We start from the raw sequence: 15655 nt of genomic DNA, 5'->3' as shown, positions 1-15655 counted from the left end.
AACTGTGCCGATCATACCTGCTAGAATGAAAGGCCAATCTCCTGCAGTCCCACACGTCTTCTAGAGGCCACCCTTTAAAGCAAGTCACTCCATCTGCTGCTGGCTCACTGCCACCCTGACATTGTCCTGCCTCATCTGCACCAGCGGCTCCTCAGCACTTCTCCACTGGGGCTGGACTTGACGTTTGCTCCTCCTCCTAATGCAGAATCACTGTCTTCTCAGCTGTGGCCACACCCCTCACCTCCACCCTTGCATTAACTTCATTCTGGGGCCAACTTGCGGCTCCATCCTCCCAACTGCACATACAAATGCGAGTAAAGTATCAGTCCTCCATCCCTACACTATTACTCCTTATGGCTGTCCTGTGCACAGAAATCTGAAGCCCACACGTTCTCCTAATCATGATCAAATACTTTCCCGCTGCCGTTATTCGCCCTCCTGTGGGAAAGAAGCAAGTGCCCCTCAAGCCAAGGGGTAATGTTGCTTCCTGTATCCATTACACACATTCCTCCCCGAAGAAAGAGCCAGCTACCTCCAGTCCCTCCCCGAGCCCGGGCCTGACGCTCTGCCCCGCAGTATTTCACCAGTCCTGGGGTGCACGGGAAAGGCCCCGCTCTGAAAGCACACAAAAGCACTCATCCATTTCCACCGGCCCTCCCTACGCCCTCCTTTGGCTAAGAAACCAGTCAGAGCACCACTTCAGACCATTCTTCTGGGTGAGGAGAATTTCCTTCTGAACACCGTCATTTCCATCTGACCAAGTGCCATGTCTGTTATTTACATTGAATTTACTTTAATTTCAAGTGTGTTTACTAACAAAGATAAACATTCTTTAAAACTGGTTTTGTCTAATAAAAACCCAAACACCCACTATTCGTTCATTACTTTTATGAGTCACTATGGGACCACGAAAGACGGCACGCACACCTGAGTACAGCTCTCTTAAAAGCCGGTGCGTTCAGACTGCACAGGGAAAGACCAGAACCATGCCTCTCCCAGGCCCCGGTGGTCACATTCATCCCCCAAGCTTCTAATGACTTCTGCCTCTGAATAAACCCACGTCAGCCCAGCTTGCCCACAATATTAGAATCACTTCATTATCAAGTAGTATCAAGAAATAAAATTCAAAAACAATTTCAAAAACTTAGGTTAGAAAAGAAAAGGAGTAGAGTTACAGCTAATTGGGGATGCCCATAACAAGCTTCCTCTTTAACAGGCATTGTTCCAGAACTCCTCCGTTTCTCCCTCTCCGCCTTTTTCAGCTTCTCCCCGTCAGCACATTATCCCCCCGCAGAATCTCCATCCCCGACCAGGCAGAGCGTGCCCCCTCCCTGCACTATCTGTCCGCGTGCCATGTGAATCCAATTTCCTTGCATTACCTCTGCCCAGGTCAGGGATGAATGGCTGTCAAATTCCCAGAGGAGTAAAAAGAAAAACCCTTTCTTCCTGAGGCAGCAAGTTTCAATTCACAGAGCACATGGCTAATCTGCATATGTGAAGGTCACGGCACTTCAGTCGGGGAGGTTAAGAATGGAGCAGCTCACGTAAGGGGTTGTCTTAAACATCTTGGCATGATGCCCAACAAGTAAGATTGTTGAAAAGCCATAGATAGCTTCTGGCAGCAGCAAGGGGAAAAATATTTTGATCATGTGATGCCCCGCACACTACCCAGTGTATTTCATGTGTGAAACTCTGCCAGTCCCCGAAAGACATGCAAATCAAATCCAGATTTCTGCTTTTCCAGTCTGGCCATGCTGGTACCCCTCCCTGCTCCTGAAATGCATTTGTATGAAACTTCTAGATGCACGGAGAACACAACTTCAACATACTGACAGCCAGCTGGCTCAACTATCTAAACATCTGATTACAACTCCTTTTTCTTGTTGTTTTTTGTTTGTTTGTTTATCCATGTTTTAATTGATGGTCATTAGGGTTACTGCCACACTTGGGTTATAAATATAATGCTGAGAAGATTCTTGTGAGTCTTTTTATGAAATGTTTCTATTTCTCTTTCGTAAACTCCTCTGAATGGGTTTTGCAGAATCAATGAATAGATATATGTTTAACTGCAGAAGGAACAATCCAACGGGCCTCCAGACTGGCTCACCAGTAACACGAGAGGTCCCTTTTCTCATGTGCTCACCTGTTACCTCCATTCGCCGTGGGTCCTGTTTATTAAGCGGCCCAGCGGCTGCTGAGTCTCTCACTGAGGCTCTGATTGCCATCACTCTGATGCTGTGTCTTTTCCTGTGCTATTTCTCCATTCATGTATCTGCTTTTGTGAAATATCTAAGTCCTTGGCATGCTTAAAACACTGGTTGTTTCTGCTTATTTTGGGTTAGTTGGTGTTCCTGTATATTCTGTATGCAAGTGCTTTGTAAAATATACATACTGCAAATATGTCCACACAGACTGGGTGGACATATTTGCAGTATGTATATTTTACAAAGCACTTGCCTGTTCAGATTCTTAAGGGCTGATTACAACTTTGTTGTATTAGTTTTTCGAAGAACCAAAATCTGCTTCCACCAGGAAAGGGTATTTAGACTAAAGAGCAACATTCTCTTAAAGTTATCCAAATACAAATAACTGTCTTAAATAAAATTTATCTTCTTCCTTCATTCCAATCTCTCTCCTCATTATTATGACAATATGGGAAATTACAGGAACTTAATGCACAATAAAAGACAAAACACAAAACTGCTTTTTGCGTCCTATTTCCACTAAGTAATTATAGATTCCAGTAAAGCTGCTGTGAAGCACTCCAGCTTCTCACATGGAGAAGGAAGGACACGTTCCTGCCCACACAATGGACCAGGTGAGGACACCATGGGACAAAGCACAGCTCTGCTGCTTTCCCTCCCTGACCAAAGCAAATGAAGGGAGCTGGACGGGAGGGAGGGAGAGCAGCTTTTTAAACCCAGCAAAATCATAACCAATGTAACTACAACTTTTAACAGCTGTTAGCTTTCAATAATAAACTACTTGTTTAATGTATGAAAAATAATTAGAAGCAAAAGATCCACTTTAAAACTGGAAAATTGTACCACCAATCTTTTCCAGCTCACAATTTAGATTGCTTATGAGGCCAGAGTTACTCAACCCATATTTCTTTTCTTTTCTTTTTTTTAATAAATTTTATTGATTTTTTTTATAGAGAGGAAGGGAGAGGGATAGAGAGCTAGAAACATTGATGAGAGAGAAACATCGACCTCCTGCACACCCCCTACAGGGGATGTGCCTGCAACCAAGGTACATGTCCTTGACCGGGACCTTTCAGTCCGCAGGCCGATGCTCTATCCACTGAGCCAAACAGGTTTCGGCTCAACCCATATTTCTAATTAAATGAAATGGTAAGTATTATAAAATACAAATACCCCACACACTACCCTATTTACTTTAATCACTAATAGCCACTCAGTAATCTAAGAACATTCCTCTATGATAAACATGAGCAATGTGTGAACACCTCAGGATCCCTTTTTACCTGCTGCTGTGTCCCTACACCAAGGGCCCTCGATGTTTGGTCATAGTTGTGAATTCAGTGTTCCAATTATTGATCTGAATAGTTCCTTACCAGTTAAAAACATGTGACTAAAAAAACTGGGCAATTACAGAAGACATCTCAGAGATGTGACCAGCTGCTCTATAATGTACTCTATTCCTACATACTCACAAGGTAAAGGCATATTGGGCAATCAAAAACTGAACCATCTAGATTAGAAATAAGCTTCAAGTATTAACATACTTGTTCTGAGAAGAGAGACTAATACAGAACCACACCCAGCTCATTTTAATTCCTGGTTCGTGAGAAAGTAGTCCTTTGTTGTGTATGACAACGTTCTATCAGGACTTTATAAAGTCCGCTCCTCACAGCTGTAGCAATCCAGTGCTCCTTCCGGCCCTTTAGAAGTTAGGGAACTACAGGCTGGCCCCAGGTCACACAGGTTCTAGCCTTTCACCGGGGCCTCGCCCAGCTGCAGTCCCCACCCCTCTCCTCCTGGTGGGCAGCCCATCAGCCAGGTCTCAGCTGATAGGAGCTCATTAGCAAACAGATTTCTGACTCCTAACCTCTCGCCCTCCCCGCCCCGCCCAAACCTAGTCTCTGGGAGGTGACCCTCTAAAATCAAACTCCCGCTCACACTGTTGATGCTGAATTGTGTAGTATGGTCTCTAGTCCTTAGTCACTGCGTTACCAAGTCCTCAAGGTCCAGGCCCCCGTCGCCGAGGTGCCATCACCACCAGCGCGGGCTCCCGCGGACATCTGTGTGCCCAGCTCTCAGGCGATGCCACAGGCCCGAGTCCCACAGCCCGGACACAGAGCTGTTCAGTCCAACCAAGTGAACTGAACTTTAATTCCGCCATGCTAACGACAGCCTAAGTCACGATTTAGCAGGAAAACAAAGCCCAAATACAGACCACTTTCTCATCAATGTCACAGCACCTAGGAACAAGCTCCAGGGGACTGGCCTTCCACATGGCACAGGGAAACACGGACAGGACAGATGCCTGGAACGGACACTGACCAGGAAAGGTTCAGTGTGGGCCATCATCCACCACTCTGCAAGAGTTCTTAGAGGCCGCACTGTGAGGGCCAGTCTCTGCACAGAGCCGCGGAACGATGAGGTAGCCATTCATTTTCATTTCCACTCAGTTAAAAACCAGGACTCTATGATAATTCACCAGGGGAAATTATGGATCATGTGAGATATTTACTCTTTGTATCTTAAGCTCCAGGTGGTGCTCAGTAAGTATTTGTTCATAATAGAATTGAATTTGGTGCCTGATACTTGTATAAATCTCAGCATAAAAAATTAAAAAGAAAGGCTGTTCTCTGCAGACGTGAGGCAGGCCCGGGCATTCGCAGAAGTGACATTCCCTGATTGACTATTGGGGAGCAGCCCTAGCAAACTGCACTCTGGCTAGGCCCAAATCTGAATCTTACATCCAGTGAAGTGAAGCAGACACAGAAGCAACTAATGAGAGAGCTCACGTCCACCACCCAGAATCCAAAAAAAAGCCTAGTTTCAAATTTTGAGAACTTGGTTCCTTTGCAGAAAGTACTTCCCGTAAAAAGCCAGTCATTTTTGCAGATCATGAAAGTGCGAAGGTCTAAGGAGTATAAGGAAGGAATGATTCTTGGCCAGAGAACAGGATTTACTAATTGATATTAAGGCTGGAATAGTAAGTGAGGCAACATTGTGTGCCAATGGCATCACCATAGTCTCTACTGGTAAACCAAATCAACTCATGGAACTGTTTACCTGAGTCCCATCCAGCACAAAACCACACTTTGCGAGGAAATGACAGTGGAATTCAGTCTCAGCTTCTGTTCAGGAACATAGCTAGGAGCTGGTGCAGTTTAATAAGCTGTTCGGTGGTGCACAGCTGGTTAGGCACTATTTCTTAAGTTCAAAATCACCCAGGATTGTGCAGCTGGAGGGACCAGGGGTCACCTGTCTCCCGCCACAGCCTGCAGTGGGGCAGGGCCAGGCGAGAACAGAACCCAATGGGAAGGAAGGTGAGGAAGAAGAGGTGCTACAGGTGCCACGGGATTTACAGCAACGGCCTCCATGGTAACCCTGCCCGCAGGCAGCACTCCGGACCGGGAACAGAGCTCCCGCCCGCCGCAGAGAAAAGGGCGCTCACTCCAGGCCCATGGCCTTTCGTTCACATCAGAGGCCGTGCGACATATCGGTGTTCTCTCATCACTCCTCACGACAGGATGAATTAATACACAACAAACATACCCGTCTCCTCAGCAATATGTACGCTTCTTCAGAAAGGCACTTGCTCAGCAGTACAGCAGCAATGTTTTATATTTATATTTCCAAGGTCATTTATAATTCAGTGGGTAAAGTGAATTTATCATAAAAAATACAAACTGGAAGCACAAAATTTAAAGAATATTAAAAAGGGTTTGTAGTTTGATATATACAAGTGGGCAAAAGCAGGTTTAGAGTTGTTCACATGGAAAATAACATCATAATAAACTTGCTTTGATACTCACAACTGTAAACCTACTTTTGCCTCACCCTGTATAGATCTATGGTCGACTCTAGAGGAATTTTATCATTTTAACAATCCTTTCGAAATAAGGCTGTGAAGTGGTTAGCACCGTAGCTTGGAAAGGAGATGCTCAGACCTCTGGAGCAGCCTCCGCGGCCCTCAGGCCTGCCTTCGAGAGGCGTGCCCCAGGCCCGGGAGCAGGCGAGGGCTGGCTCCTCAGCAGCACACATTACTACGCAGTCACAGCAGCACTCAGCGACCTGAGCGTCTTCCTCAATCTGAGCAGGCTGTTTCACCTGTTTTTCCAAGAGCCCCCGTCATGTAGAAAGCAGAGATAGAGAAAGTGACCGTGCTGTATAAATTCCACAGTGATTACATTGTCCTTTTTTTAGTTATTACTCTCTGTAGTGGATCTATATTTTGCCCTGGCATAAAGCCAGTCATTGACTGGTAGAAATGGAAGAGTCACTCGCTCAGATCAGCTATATCACAACAATCTACAACGATTTGTTTTGCCAAAATCCTCTGCCCCACCCCCCAAAAGAACACAGGCCCACATGGCTGCTGTCTGCACGGTGTGTAACTAAGCCAGTGAGGCCAGCCCGCCTTGCCCAGGTACAGGGGGCGCAGGCGCTCTGCCTGAACTGCGACCAGAGCAGCTGCGGTCCCGGCGCCCTGGCTACCGGCTGTGTCTGGCCCAAAGGCTGACTAAGAAAATGGGTGCTCGATAAATATTTGCCAATCGATCATCTGGAGTAGATATTTATCTAACATGCACCTCGCAGCACACACAAATACTGGACGTTCACACCTTAGGAAGTCCGTGTTGCTGCCCAACACCAGCACTCACATCACAGCTGACTTCCTCTGTGCCCTCTGAGCGCCCGGGGCTGAGACATAACGGATCCCGGAAAGATGCAGCTCCATGCCAGCACCGAGAGCATCGAAAGACAACCCCAACGCTTCACACAGAAAGCCTGTTCACAGGAGATTCCTCAGAACCTAAGCAGCATCCCTTTGCAGCTGCTTCTAAAACATAATCAAAAGGCCGATCCTCTTAATTTAGGAATGTTTCCACATACCAAGAATTTCTGCAGTTTTACAGAGAACTAGAAATTAAAAACATGAGGGGGAAGCACGATCTGGGGCTGAGGAGCGTGGCCATGGACACAGCACCACGTGGACGGGTTGTCTGCTCTAGGGTGGGGGAGGGGGATGCCCCAGGACTTAAAACACAAATAGAAAACAATTATCACTGTAAATGGCTTTCAGTAATAGCAGGAGATAAAACCAATAAGTTTAAAAAATGGCTAAAAATGCAAAAGACGGGAGAGATAAGTAAGGGGAAAATGATCCTGGTAACAGTTCATTTCCATCCCCTATTACCTAACAGAGTCCCAGGTTTCTATCAACAAACTTTTAATGATGTAACTGACAATGAGGACACTAACCTACACAACAAACATTCCCAAAAAGGCAAAATCTGGGCCAATTACCCCAATGCTGGAATTAGAAGGAAGTAACAGGCTAAAACAAACAAACAAAAACCCCGTTAACATTCCTAAGGAGCGTTTGAGGGAGAATTTACTAACAAACTATGAAGTGTCAAGATTAATAGTTATAAAAATAAGATTATTTTACTTACTTACAATCCACATTAGTAACTAACAGGGTTTTTTTATTTTATTTTTTATTATTGAATTCAGAGATGAAGGGAGAGAGAGAGAGAAACATCAATGATGATGAGAGAGAATAATCGATCAGCTGCCTCCTGCACGCCCCACACTGGGGATTGAGCCAGCAACCTGGGCCTCTGCCCTGACCAGGAATAGAACCATGACCTCCCCCCCTCCCCCAGGTTCATGGGTTGACGCTCCACCACTGAGCCACACTGCCCGGGCAATAACTAACAGCTTTAAAATTGGACATGAAGAAAAAATAATTTTTTGTTTTAATCTGGGAAGATGAAAAAGTTCCGGAAATGGAGTGATGCCTTCAAAACAATGCAAATATACTTAATGCCACTGAATTGTACACCTAAAAATAATCAAAATGGTGAATTTTGTTGTGTATATATTAATACAATAAAAAAAATACATGAATGTAATTTTGTAGCATCCCCCCCTTTTAACATATTTTATTGTTGTTTTTTTTTATAGAGAGGAAGGGAGAGGGATAGGGAATTAGAAACGTCGATGAGAAACAGCGATCAGCTGCCTCCTGAACACCCCCACTGGGGATGTGCCTGCACCCAAGGTACATGCCCTTGACCGGAATCGAACCTGGGATCCTTCAGTCCACAGGCCAACACTCTATCCACTGAGCCAAACCAGCCAGGGCATCCCTGCCCACTTTTTCTAATGTGGTCTAGGATTTCCTTCTGATTTCATCATGCATGGCTTCCCTTCCAGAGTCACCGAACAAGGAATGACCTCGGGTGGCTCTCTGGTCCCTCTTTCCAGGCCACTGCAGACGCGGAGAAGCGCAGGCGCAGAGGTGGCTAGCAACTCAGGAGGCCTGGCTGCTGCGGCCGATGCGCAGATGCTGCTGCCACCCACCCCGGTAAAGCAGACAGGCTGAAGATTTTAGGGTGCTAGGCTCTTTCCTCGCAAGAAACAAATGAGAATCCCTAGTTCATCTGTCAAACTCAGCAGCCTTCTAATATTCGTGGCACTGATCCACTCAGAAGTGGGTTTGAAAAGTGCCTGTTGGATCTTATTCAAATAAATAAATCTAAGGAATTAGTTTTCTTAGAATTACTCCTAGTTAGATTTTGAAAATAGCACATGTTTACTGAAAACTTACTGTGGAAACATATATTTTACTTTGATAAATAAATTCACTCATTTATTCAATTGATGTGAAGTGCTAAAACTACTTAATACATGTACATATTTCAATGATTCCCTGCATTCTGATGTTAGCATAAAGCAATATAAGTGAATATTTAATTATATCAAGGCAATGGTACCTAAGTCTTTTTTTTTTCCATCAAATTTCTAAAAGAAAAAGTCACTAAAGTATTACTGGGTTTTTAGATCAAAATTAATTCCTTCAATCACTCAAACCAAAGAGGGCCACTTAGACTTGTATAAATAGCCTCCGAACTGGAAAAAGCAACTCTGAATAAACAGATGTACATTTATGTCACATAAATACATATCTATCCTTGTGGATGAGTTTCCCACACCACAGGGAACCAGGACTGGGGACTGCTCTGCCTCAAGCAGGCACGCACAGCCCGTGTGTGGCTCCACTTTACATACCCACCGAGAACCTGCACAGGCCTGCTGGTGAAGGAAGGACACCCTCTCAAAAGGCAAGCTACCAAAAACCACCCAATCCCAGAGGCCCCTTAAGTACAAACAGCATTTTAAAATGTCATAAAAATTTTCTAACAGCCATTTTCAAAATCTAAATACTGCAAAAACAATTAACGGAATGAGTTTAATATTCATTTTGCGCCTTCATAAATCCACTGCTTTCAGTAACACACGACAGTTCTTTCAAGCATAAATATAAGCCTCAAATTTACAAATCTACACACAGCCCAAAATGAGAGCGACACAAGTGAAATATTAGTTCCTTTTCCGCAAACATGGATCAGAGCACACAGAACGGTGTCAGTCTAGGATGGTGAGAAGAGCCTCTATATTTAGGACACTGGGCAAAAGCTAACACAGTTTCCCACACTAATACATCTGAAACCGATATCTCCAAATCAGTCTTCAAAAAAGTAGCAAAATGGCAGAGGCCCCAACAAATGTTAAATCGAACCACTTTCTCTCTGGGAGAGGACAGGGTTAAATAAATGAAATAATCATCTTTTCAGCTTGCCTGTCATGGCGGTATTTATCCTAGAGAAATAAGTAAGTTCCCATTAGATCAAAAGTCATTTTGTTAGATACACCCTGCCCCAAATTACAAAGTAATACAGGCCATTAATAAGAAGCAGAACTGAAAACACAGCCCCATTCTATTACCCCTATCTTTTAAAAAATGTCTGTGCCTAATAAATTACCAAAATGAGTTTATATTCAGAGTCTTCCTCTACATGGTCTTATATTCTTAAAAGCAGTTCTCAAACCAGAATTAATGCTATTTTATACCAAAGTAAAAACAGCATTCTCATTTCTAACGAAGGCACATGCTGCTTGGGGTCAGATACACACCCCTGATACCATATGACACAGGGAAAATGAAACAAGTATATAAAGCCTTGCCAAAAATTCATTCCTAAACACAGATAAAAAACCAAACCAAAGAAAAAAGAGGCATTAAAGGTCCTCATTATAGATCCAAGGTAAGACTATGTTGCTTCCTCCTGGAATACACTTATTGATTTTGTGTTAATATGAATGTAAATTTAAGTGATAGCTTCTTAAAAGAGTAGCTGCCTTTAAAAAAAGAACTGTCAAAAGTAAGTCCACAGAAAACAGGCTCTCCAACGAAAACAATTTTAAGCCATGCGTAATTTCATCCCATAGAACCTAGGAAAACAGAAAATTTGTAGGTATTTTCATTATATTCTCTTTGTTTCTTACATAATAGGCCTTTTCTATGAACCGCAGATGCTAATTCCACATCTTCTGATGACAGAGCAGCCAGCCAGCCAGCTATACATCGGCAAATACAGAAATCTAGGCCACAAATTCTTTTTACAAGATTTAAAATATCAGATAGGGTAAGATTTCACTGGGGTAGGGGAAGTGGGGAGTGATGGTTATGCTAGCTGTAACATATCATACAAATTTTAAGGTAATCAGGAACCAGCCTTTAACTTCCTGCTTTGCAGGCCAGCTAATCACTTTCCTTTTAATGATAAGGTTTTTTATTATATTGTGTTACAATCTATAAAACTAAAGTTAAAATAGCATTACTGGAATTCAGTATACATGTAGACATTATAAAATCTCAGTTATATGAGCAAGTCTCAATATTCCTCCTGAAACTGCTCTATCTGAATACTTTCTCTCACAAAAACCCAAAACTGTGTCATAAAATGGCTTATTTCACTTTTCAAAACGTGCTTCCTCCTACAATATATGCATGCTTTGTTCCTAATTACAAAAACATTTGCCACCCAATATAAACCGTTTCCTAAAATCAAAAACGAAACTAAATGCGTTAAAAGCCACAAGAAAATTTCATCATTTAATGTGATTTAATAGCATTTTATGACCTATAGTTATGTAGTAATTTAATGTTTTGGACAAATGACTGTTTCTTAGTCATTTACCAGGGCAAACACTAAGTGATACTACCATTCCAAAAAGAAAAATATAAAGAAGACACATTCCACATGTTACACGGTAAGGCACCTAAAAGGAATCTGTGAATCTAGGTCACATGCCTGTCATTTGTCTCCCCCTCAAAAATAAAGCTATTCCCCAGGGTCACACTGAGGACATAATGGATTCACTCTCATTCCAAGAAAACAAAATACTTAAAATGACTGGTGCCATTAAGAGATGATACTGTAAAGTAGCACGAACTTGCATCTGCCTCTCTCATCCTTTTATTTCCAGTCTACAAACGATGTGAATTTGAAACTGTCCCTTTAAAAGCAAACTGACAAAGCAAGTCTTTTCTAAGTTAATTACGTGGGTACATTTTCATAAGGTTTCTCTCTGTTTTTACCTGTGCGATTCAAAAAATAAAAATTGAAGTAGCCAAGTTTTCTATCAAGAGTGGAAAATATATTATAATTAAAAGTAAAACCCCACTAAGTATAGGTTTGAAAGCAGTGGCCATGAGGATCAGTTAAATTCAGTCTTTCAATCACTCAGACAAGTCTCTCCTCTAAGATATGATCATTATTAAAATACAACTTCCTAAGTAAATGAGCTGAGTGAAAATATATATTACAACCACTGTTATTGCTTTGTAATAGACTAAAACTCTAATAACTTTCTTAACATTAAAAGGCCTATGAATGAAAAATTATTTGGAAGAAACACACCTAACACAACGTGCATGCAATCTAGTTCCCCTAACTCATTGTGTAAGCAGTTCAAAAAGGCTCGCATTACTCAACCTCACAAAATAATCAAGGGAGAAAAGAAAGGTTTTTGGAGCACTTCTATCTTCTCCAAATAAGTGAATATGAAATAACTTTTAGTATTTCACAAAAATGTCCACTTTTCCCTTTTAACTAATTACCAGTAAACATCATGTTGTTCCCACTTCATGTTTTATAAATATAATGTCAATTCCAACTAAAACATCTCATCTACAAACACCTCAAAGCAGAACTGTTACAAACGTAAATTATTATAAATATAACTTTAACCTTGCTATGATGCTAAATTTCACTAAAAGATATTGTGTAACACAAACTTGCAATTTTTAATAGCCTAACTTTCCATTTACATTAAAGTGTGAGGACATAACTCAAATACTTCTCCTAGTTGGCTCTGGAAATGGTACTTTTACAAAAGCTTAAAAAATCCAAAAATTGGTGTAAAAAAAAAAATCCTTGGTTTAATTATTCAACTGCCATATCTTCACAGGCAACAACGTCTGGGTTAGGGCTGTCACAGATCTGAGTGTCAGAGATGCCCAACGCTGGACACCAGCGTCCTGTCCTATGTATGTGATCCCCTTATTAAAAATTCGTAACCATGTCAGCCTTTCGCTGCCGCCCAGCCGCGGGTCTGCCTGCGGCAGGGCCGGCCGTGCTCCGCGGCGGGGACTGGGGACGGTGCACGGTGCGGCTCGCACTTGTATTTACATCAGCAGAGCTAAATGCCCAATGGTGAGAGGGGAGCCAATCAGATGGCAGATTAGATGTCAACTCGGAGGCAGCTGTCTGGAGACTATTACAGCCAGTTTACCTCCACAATTCAAATTCCAAACCTCCGCCGCGGAGCGCCGGCCTCGGCCCGGCCTGCGAGCGGCCACGGCCGGCCAGCAGGGCGCTTCCCCCCGCGCTGCGGGGCCGGGGCCGCACACGAACGAGAACCCCAGTACACCCGGCCCGGGGCCCCCTCCCCCGCCGCCCGGGCCCGGCCCCGCCGCACACAGCCCGCTGGCCCCGATCGGAACACGCTCCCGCGCCCGGCGCGGCCCTCGGCCCCGTCCGCTGAAGGTGACTCCGCGGGCGCCGCCGCCGAGGCCGGCTTCCCGGCGGCTCGGGAGGCGATCGATAGGCTCCCGGTGCCCCCCTCCGCCCCGGTGCTCCCCGGGTGTGTGTCCGCTCCCGGGCCCGCCCCGGGCGTCTCCGGGCGGACGGCGGACCCGGACGGCGCGCGGCGGCCACAAAGCTCGGCGCCCGTCACCTTGGGGCGCGCGGCGCGGGGAGCGGGGACCGGGCGCCGCGCTCCTTCCCCCGGGGAGGCGCCACCCGGGGCCGGGGCCGCGGTCCGGCCGGTCCGCCCGATGGCGTTACAAAAGCCGCCCGCCCGCCCGCCCGTCCCCGTCCCGGTCCCGGTCCCCGTCCCCGTCCCCGCGCCGGCGCCCACCCGGCGGCCACCCGGCGGCGCAGTCCCGGCGGCGCGCGGCCCGGCCCGGGGCGGGGTGGCGGCGGGGAGCGCGGCGCCGGCCGTGTCCGCGCCGGGCCGGCCTCGGCCAGCCCCCGCGCCCCGGGCCCCGGGCCCTCGGCCCCCGGGCCGCGCACCCCTCCCCGGCCCCGGGCCCCCGCCCCCGAAAGCGGCCCGGGCGCCGGCCCCCGCCTCCCGCCGGGACGCGGAAAAGTCGCGGAAAGAAAGAAACTAGGGCCGGGCGCGCGCGAGGCCGCGGCGGAAGCAGGCCCGGCGCCGCGCTCACCTGCGGTCTGCCCATGCCGGGGCCCGGGGCGCCGGGGCTCATGGCCGGGTGGCTCCTTTGTTGCGCGGCCGCCCAGGCCGGGCCGGCGGCGGCGTACGGGGCGCCCATGTCCTTGCCCAAGCCCATGCCCGCCGCCTGCGGGCCGCCCGCCGCCGGGGCCGGGGGCTGGGGCTGCGCCGGCGGCGGCGCGCCGGGGCCGCCGTAGTCGGGGTAGCCGCCGCCGTAGCTCCGCATCATGGGGCTGGGCGAGGTGAGCAGCTGGTTGAGGGTCGGGGTGGCCCCCGACGGGTGCTGGTTCTGGCCGGCGAAGCGCTGGAAGCCCCCCGCCGCCGCCGCGCCGCCGGCCGCCTTGCTGAGGCTCGCGGCCCCGCCGCCGCCGGGGCCCATCATCATGCCGCCGCCGCCGCCCTGCTGCTGCCGCTGCTGCCGGGGGGAGCTCAGCGCCCCGAGCCCCGAGGACGGGCCCCCATAGCCGCCGCCGCCGCCGCCTGCTGCTGCTGCCGCCGCCGCGGCCGCCGCCGCCACAGCTCCCGCTCCCGCTCCTCCTCCTCCTCCTCCTCCTCCTCCTCCTCCTCCTCCTGCGTTGCCTCCTCCTCCTCCTCCTCCTCCTCCTCCTCCTCCACCTCCTCCTCCGCCGCCGCCGCCGCCGCCGCCGCCGCCGCCCGCGCCGGGCCGGCCGTAGCCCGGATGATGGTTGCACTGGCCGCCGGGGTGGCCTCCGAGGGCGCCGCGCAGGGGGTCGGTGCCGCCGGGGGCGGCGGCGGCCGGGGCGGCGCGCATCACCCCCAGCGCGGCGCTTTGTTGTCCGCCATGTTGATCAAAGCCGGGCCCGGCGCGGCCGCCGCTCGCGGGGCCGGCGCCGCCGCAGCGATGAGCGGGCTCCGGGCCGCCCCCCGCCGGCCCCGGCCCCGGCGGCGGAGGCAGCGGCGGCGGCAGCGCGCCCGGGCCCGCGGGCTCGCAGCGGCCGCCCGCCGGCTCCCCCATCTTGGGCGGCGCGTCGTGCTCGGCGCCCGGCGGGGCCGGCGGAGGCGGAGGCGGGCCCGGGTCGGCGCGGCCGCCCGCGGCACTGTCCTTGGCGCCTCCATGTTGCGGCGGCGGCTCCATGGCGGGGCCGGGCGGAGCCGCGCCGCCGGGGCCGGGGCTGGCGGGGGGCGGCGCGGGGCGGCGGGGCGGGCGGTGGGCATGGAGGTGGCGGTGGGCACGGTGGCGGCGGGGCTGCGGGAGGGGCGCGGCGGGGGCCTCGCCCGCGGCCGGCGGGCTGTGGTTGGGGAGCAGCCCCGGCTCCATGGCGGAGCGGGCCCGGGCGGAGGGCGCGGCGGCGGCGGAGGGCGCCGGGGCTGCCGGCGGCCGCGCTCAGGGCCGTGCTCCGCTCGGGCCCGGGGCGCGGGGGGCGGGGGTGCGCGCTGTCCGGGCCGCCGCCCCCCAGCGCCCCCGCCTGCGGGCCCCGGGCGCCGGGCACGGCCCGGGGGGCGCCCGCCGCTCGCCGCCGCCCGCCCGCGCGGCCATGATCGGCGGCGTGGCGGCCGGCCGGGCGGGGGGACAATAACCCCCCTTCCCCTCCGCGCCCTGGGCACCCACGGCCCCGGCCGGCGGGACCGGCGCCCCCTCCCCGGGCCGCGCGGGGCCGGAGCCGGAGGCACGCCTCGCGGCCCGGCCCGGCCCGCTCCCGCCGGGGGTTCACGGAGGAAGTTTGAGTTCGGGTTTAAAGGAAACTTTTCTCCTCTCGCGCCCGGATTTGGGCAAAAACGGGCGCCCGGCTGCGCCGCCCGGCCCCGCGGCGAGCGAGGAGCACCGTCCTCCCCGGCTTCGCACCGCAGGACGCGGCCTGGACGTGCCCCGCGGCCCGGCGCGGCGGCGGCTGGGGCGGCCGAGCCCGCGC

At 50.0% G+C, this 15655-nt stretch overlaps 1 protein-coding gene across 4 annotated transcripts in view; it reads right to left on the bottom strand.

The window, feature by feature from the left end:
- ARID1B (AT-rich interaction domain 1B) overlaps positions 1-15078 on the bottom strand; it is a 323274-nt gene extending 308196 nt beyond the window's left edge. For all 4 annotated transcript variants that reach the window (XM_084889694.1, XM_084889695.1, XM_084889696.1 and 1 more), the window contains exon 1: positions 13777-15078. In XM_084889694.1, coding sequence (XP_084745820.1) covers positions 13777-15063 — 1287 coding nt within the window. In that variant the 5' untranslated portion in view covers positions 15064-15078. The remainder of the gene's footprint in view (positions 1-13776) is intronic.
- Between the last annotated feature and the right edge of the window lie 577 nt (positions 15079-15655).

Source organism: Pipistrellus hanaki, assembly GCF_964339955.1.
Source record: "Pipistrellus hanaki genome assembly, chromosome: 7".
In the NCBI taxonomy this organism is placed as follows: domain Eukaryota; kingdom Metazoa; phylum Chordata; class Mammalia; order Chiroptera; family Vespertilionidae; genus Pipistrellus; species Pipistrellus hanaki.
The sequence above is the reverse complement of the archived record's forward strand: the minus strand, read 5'-3'. Positions and strand labels throughout refer to the sequence as shown.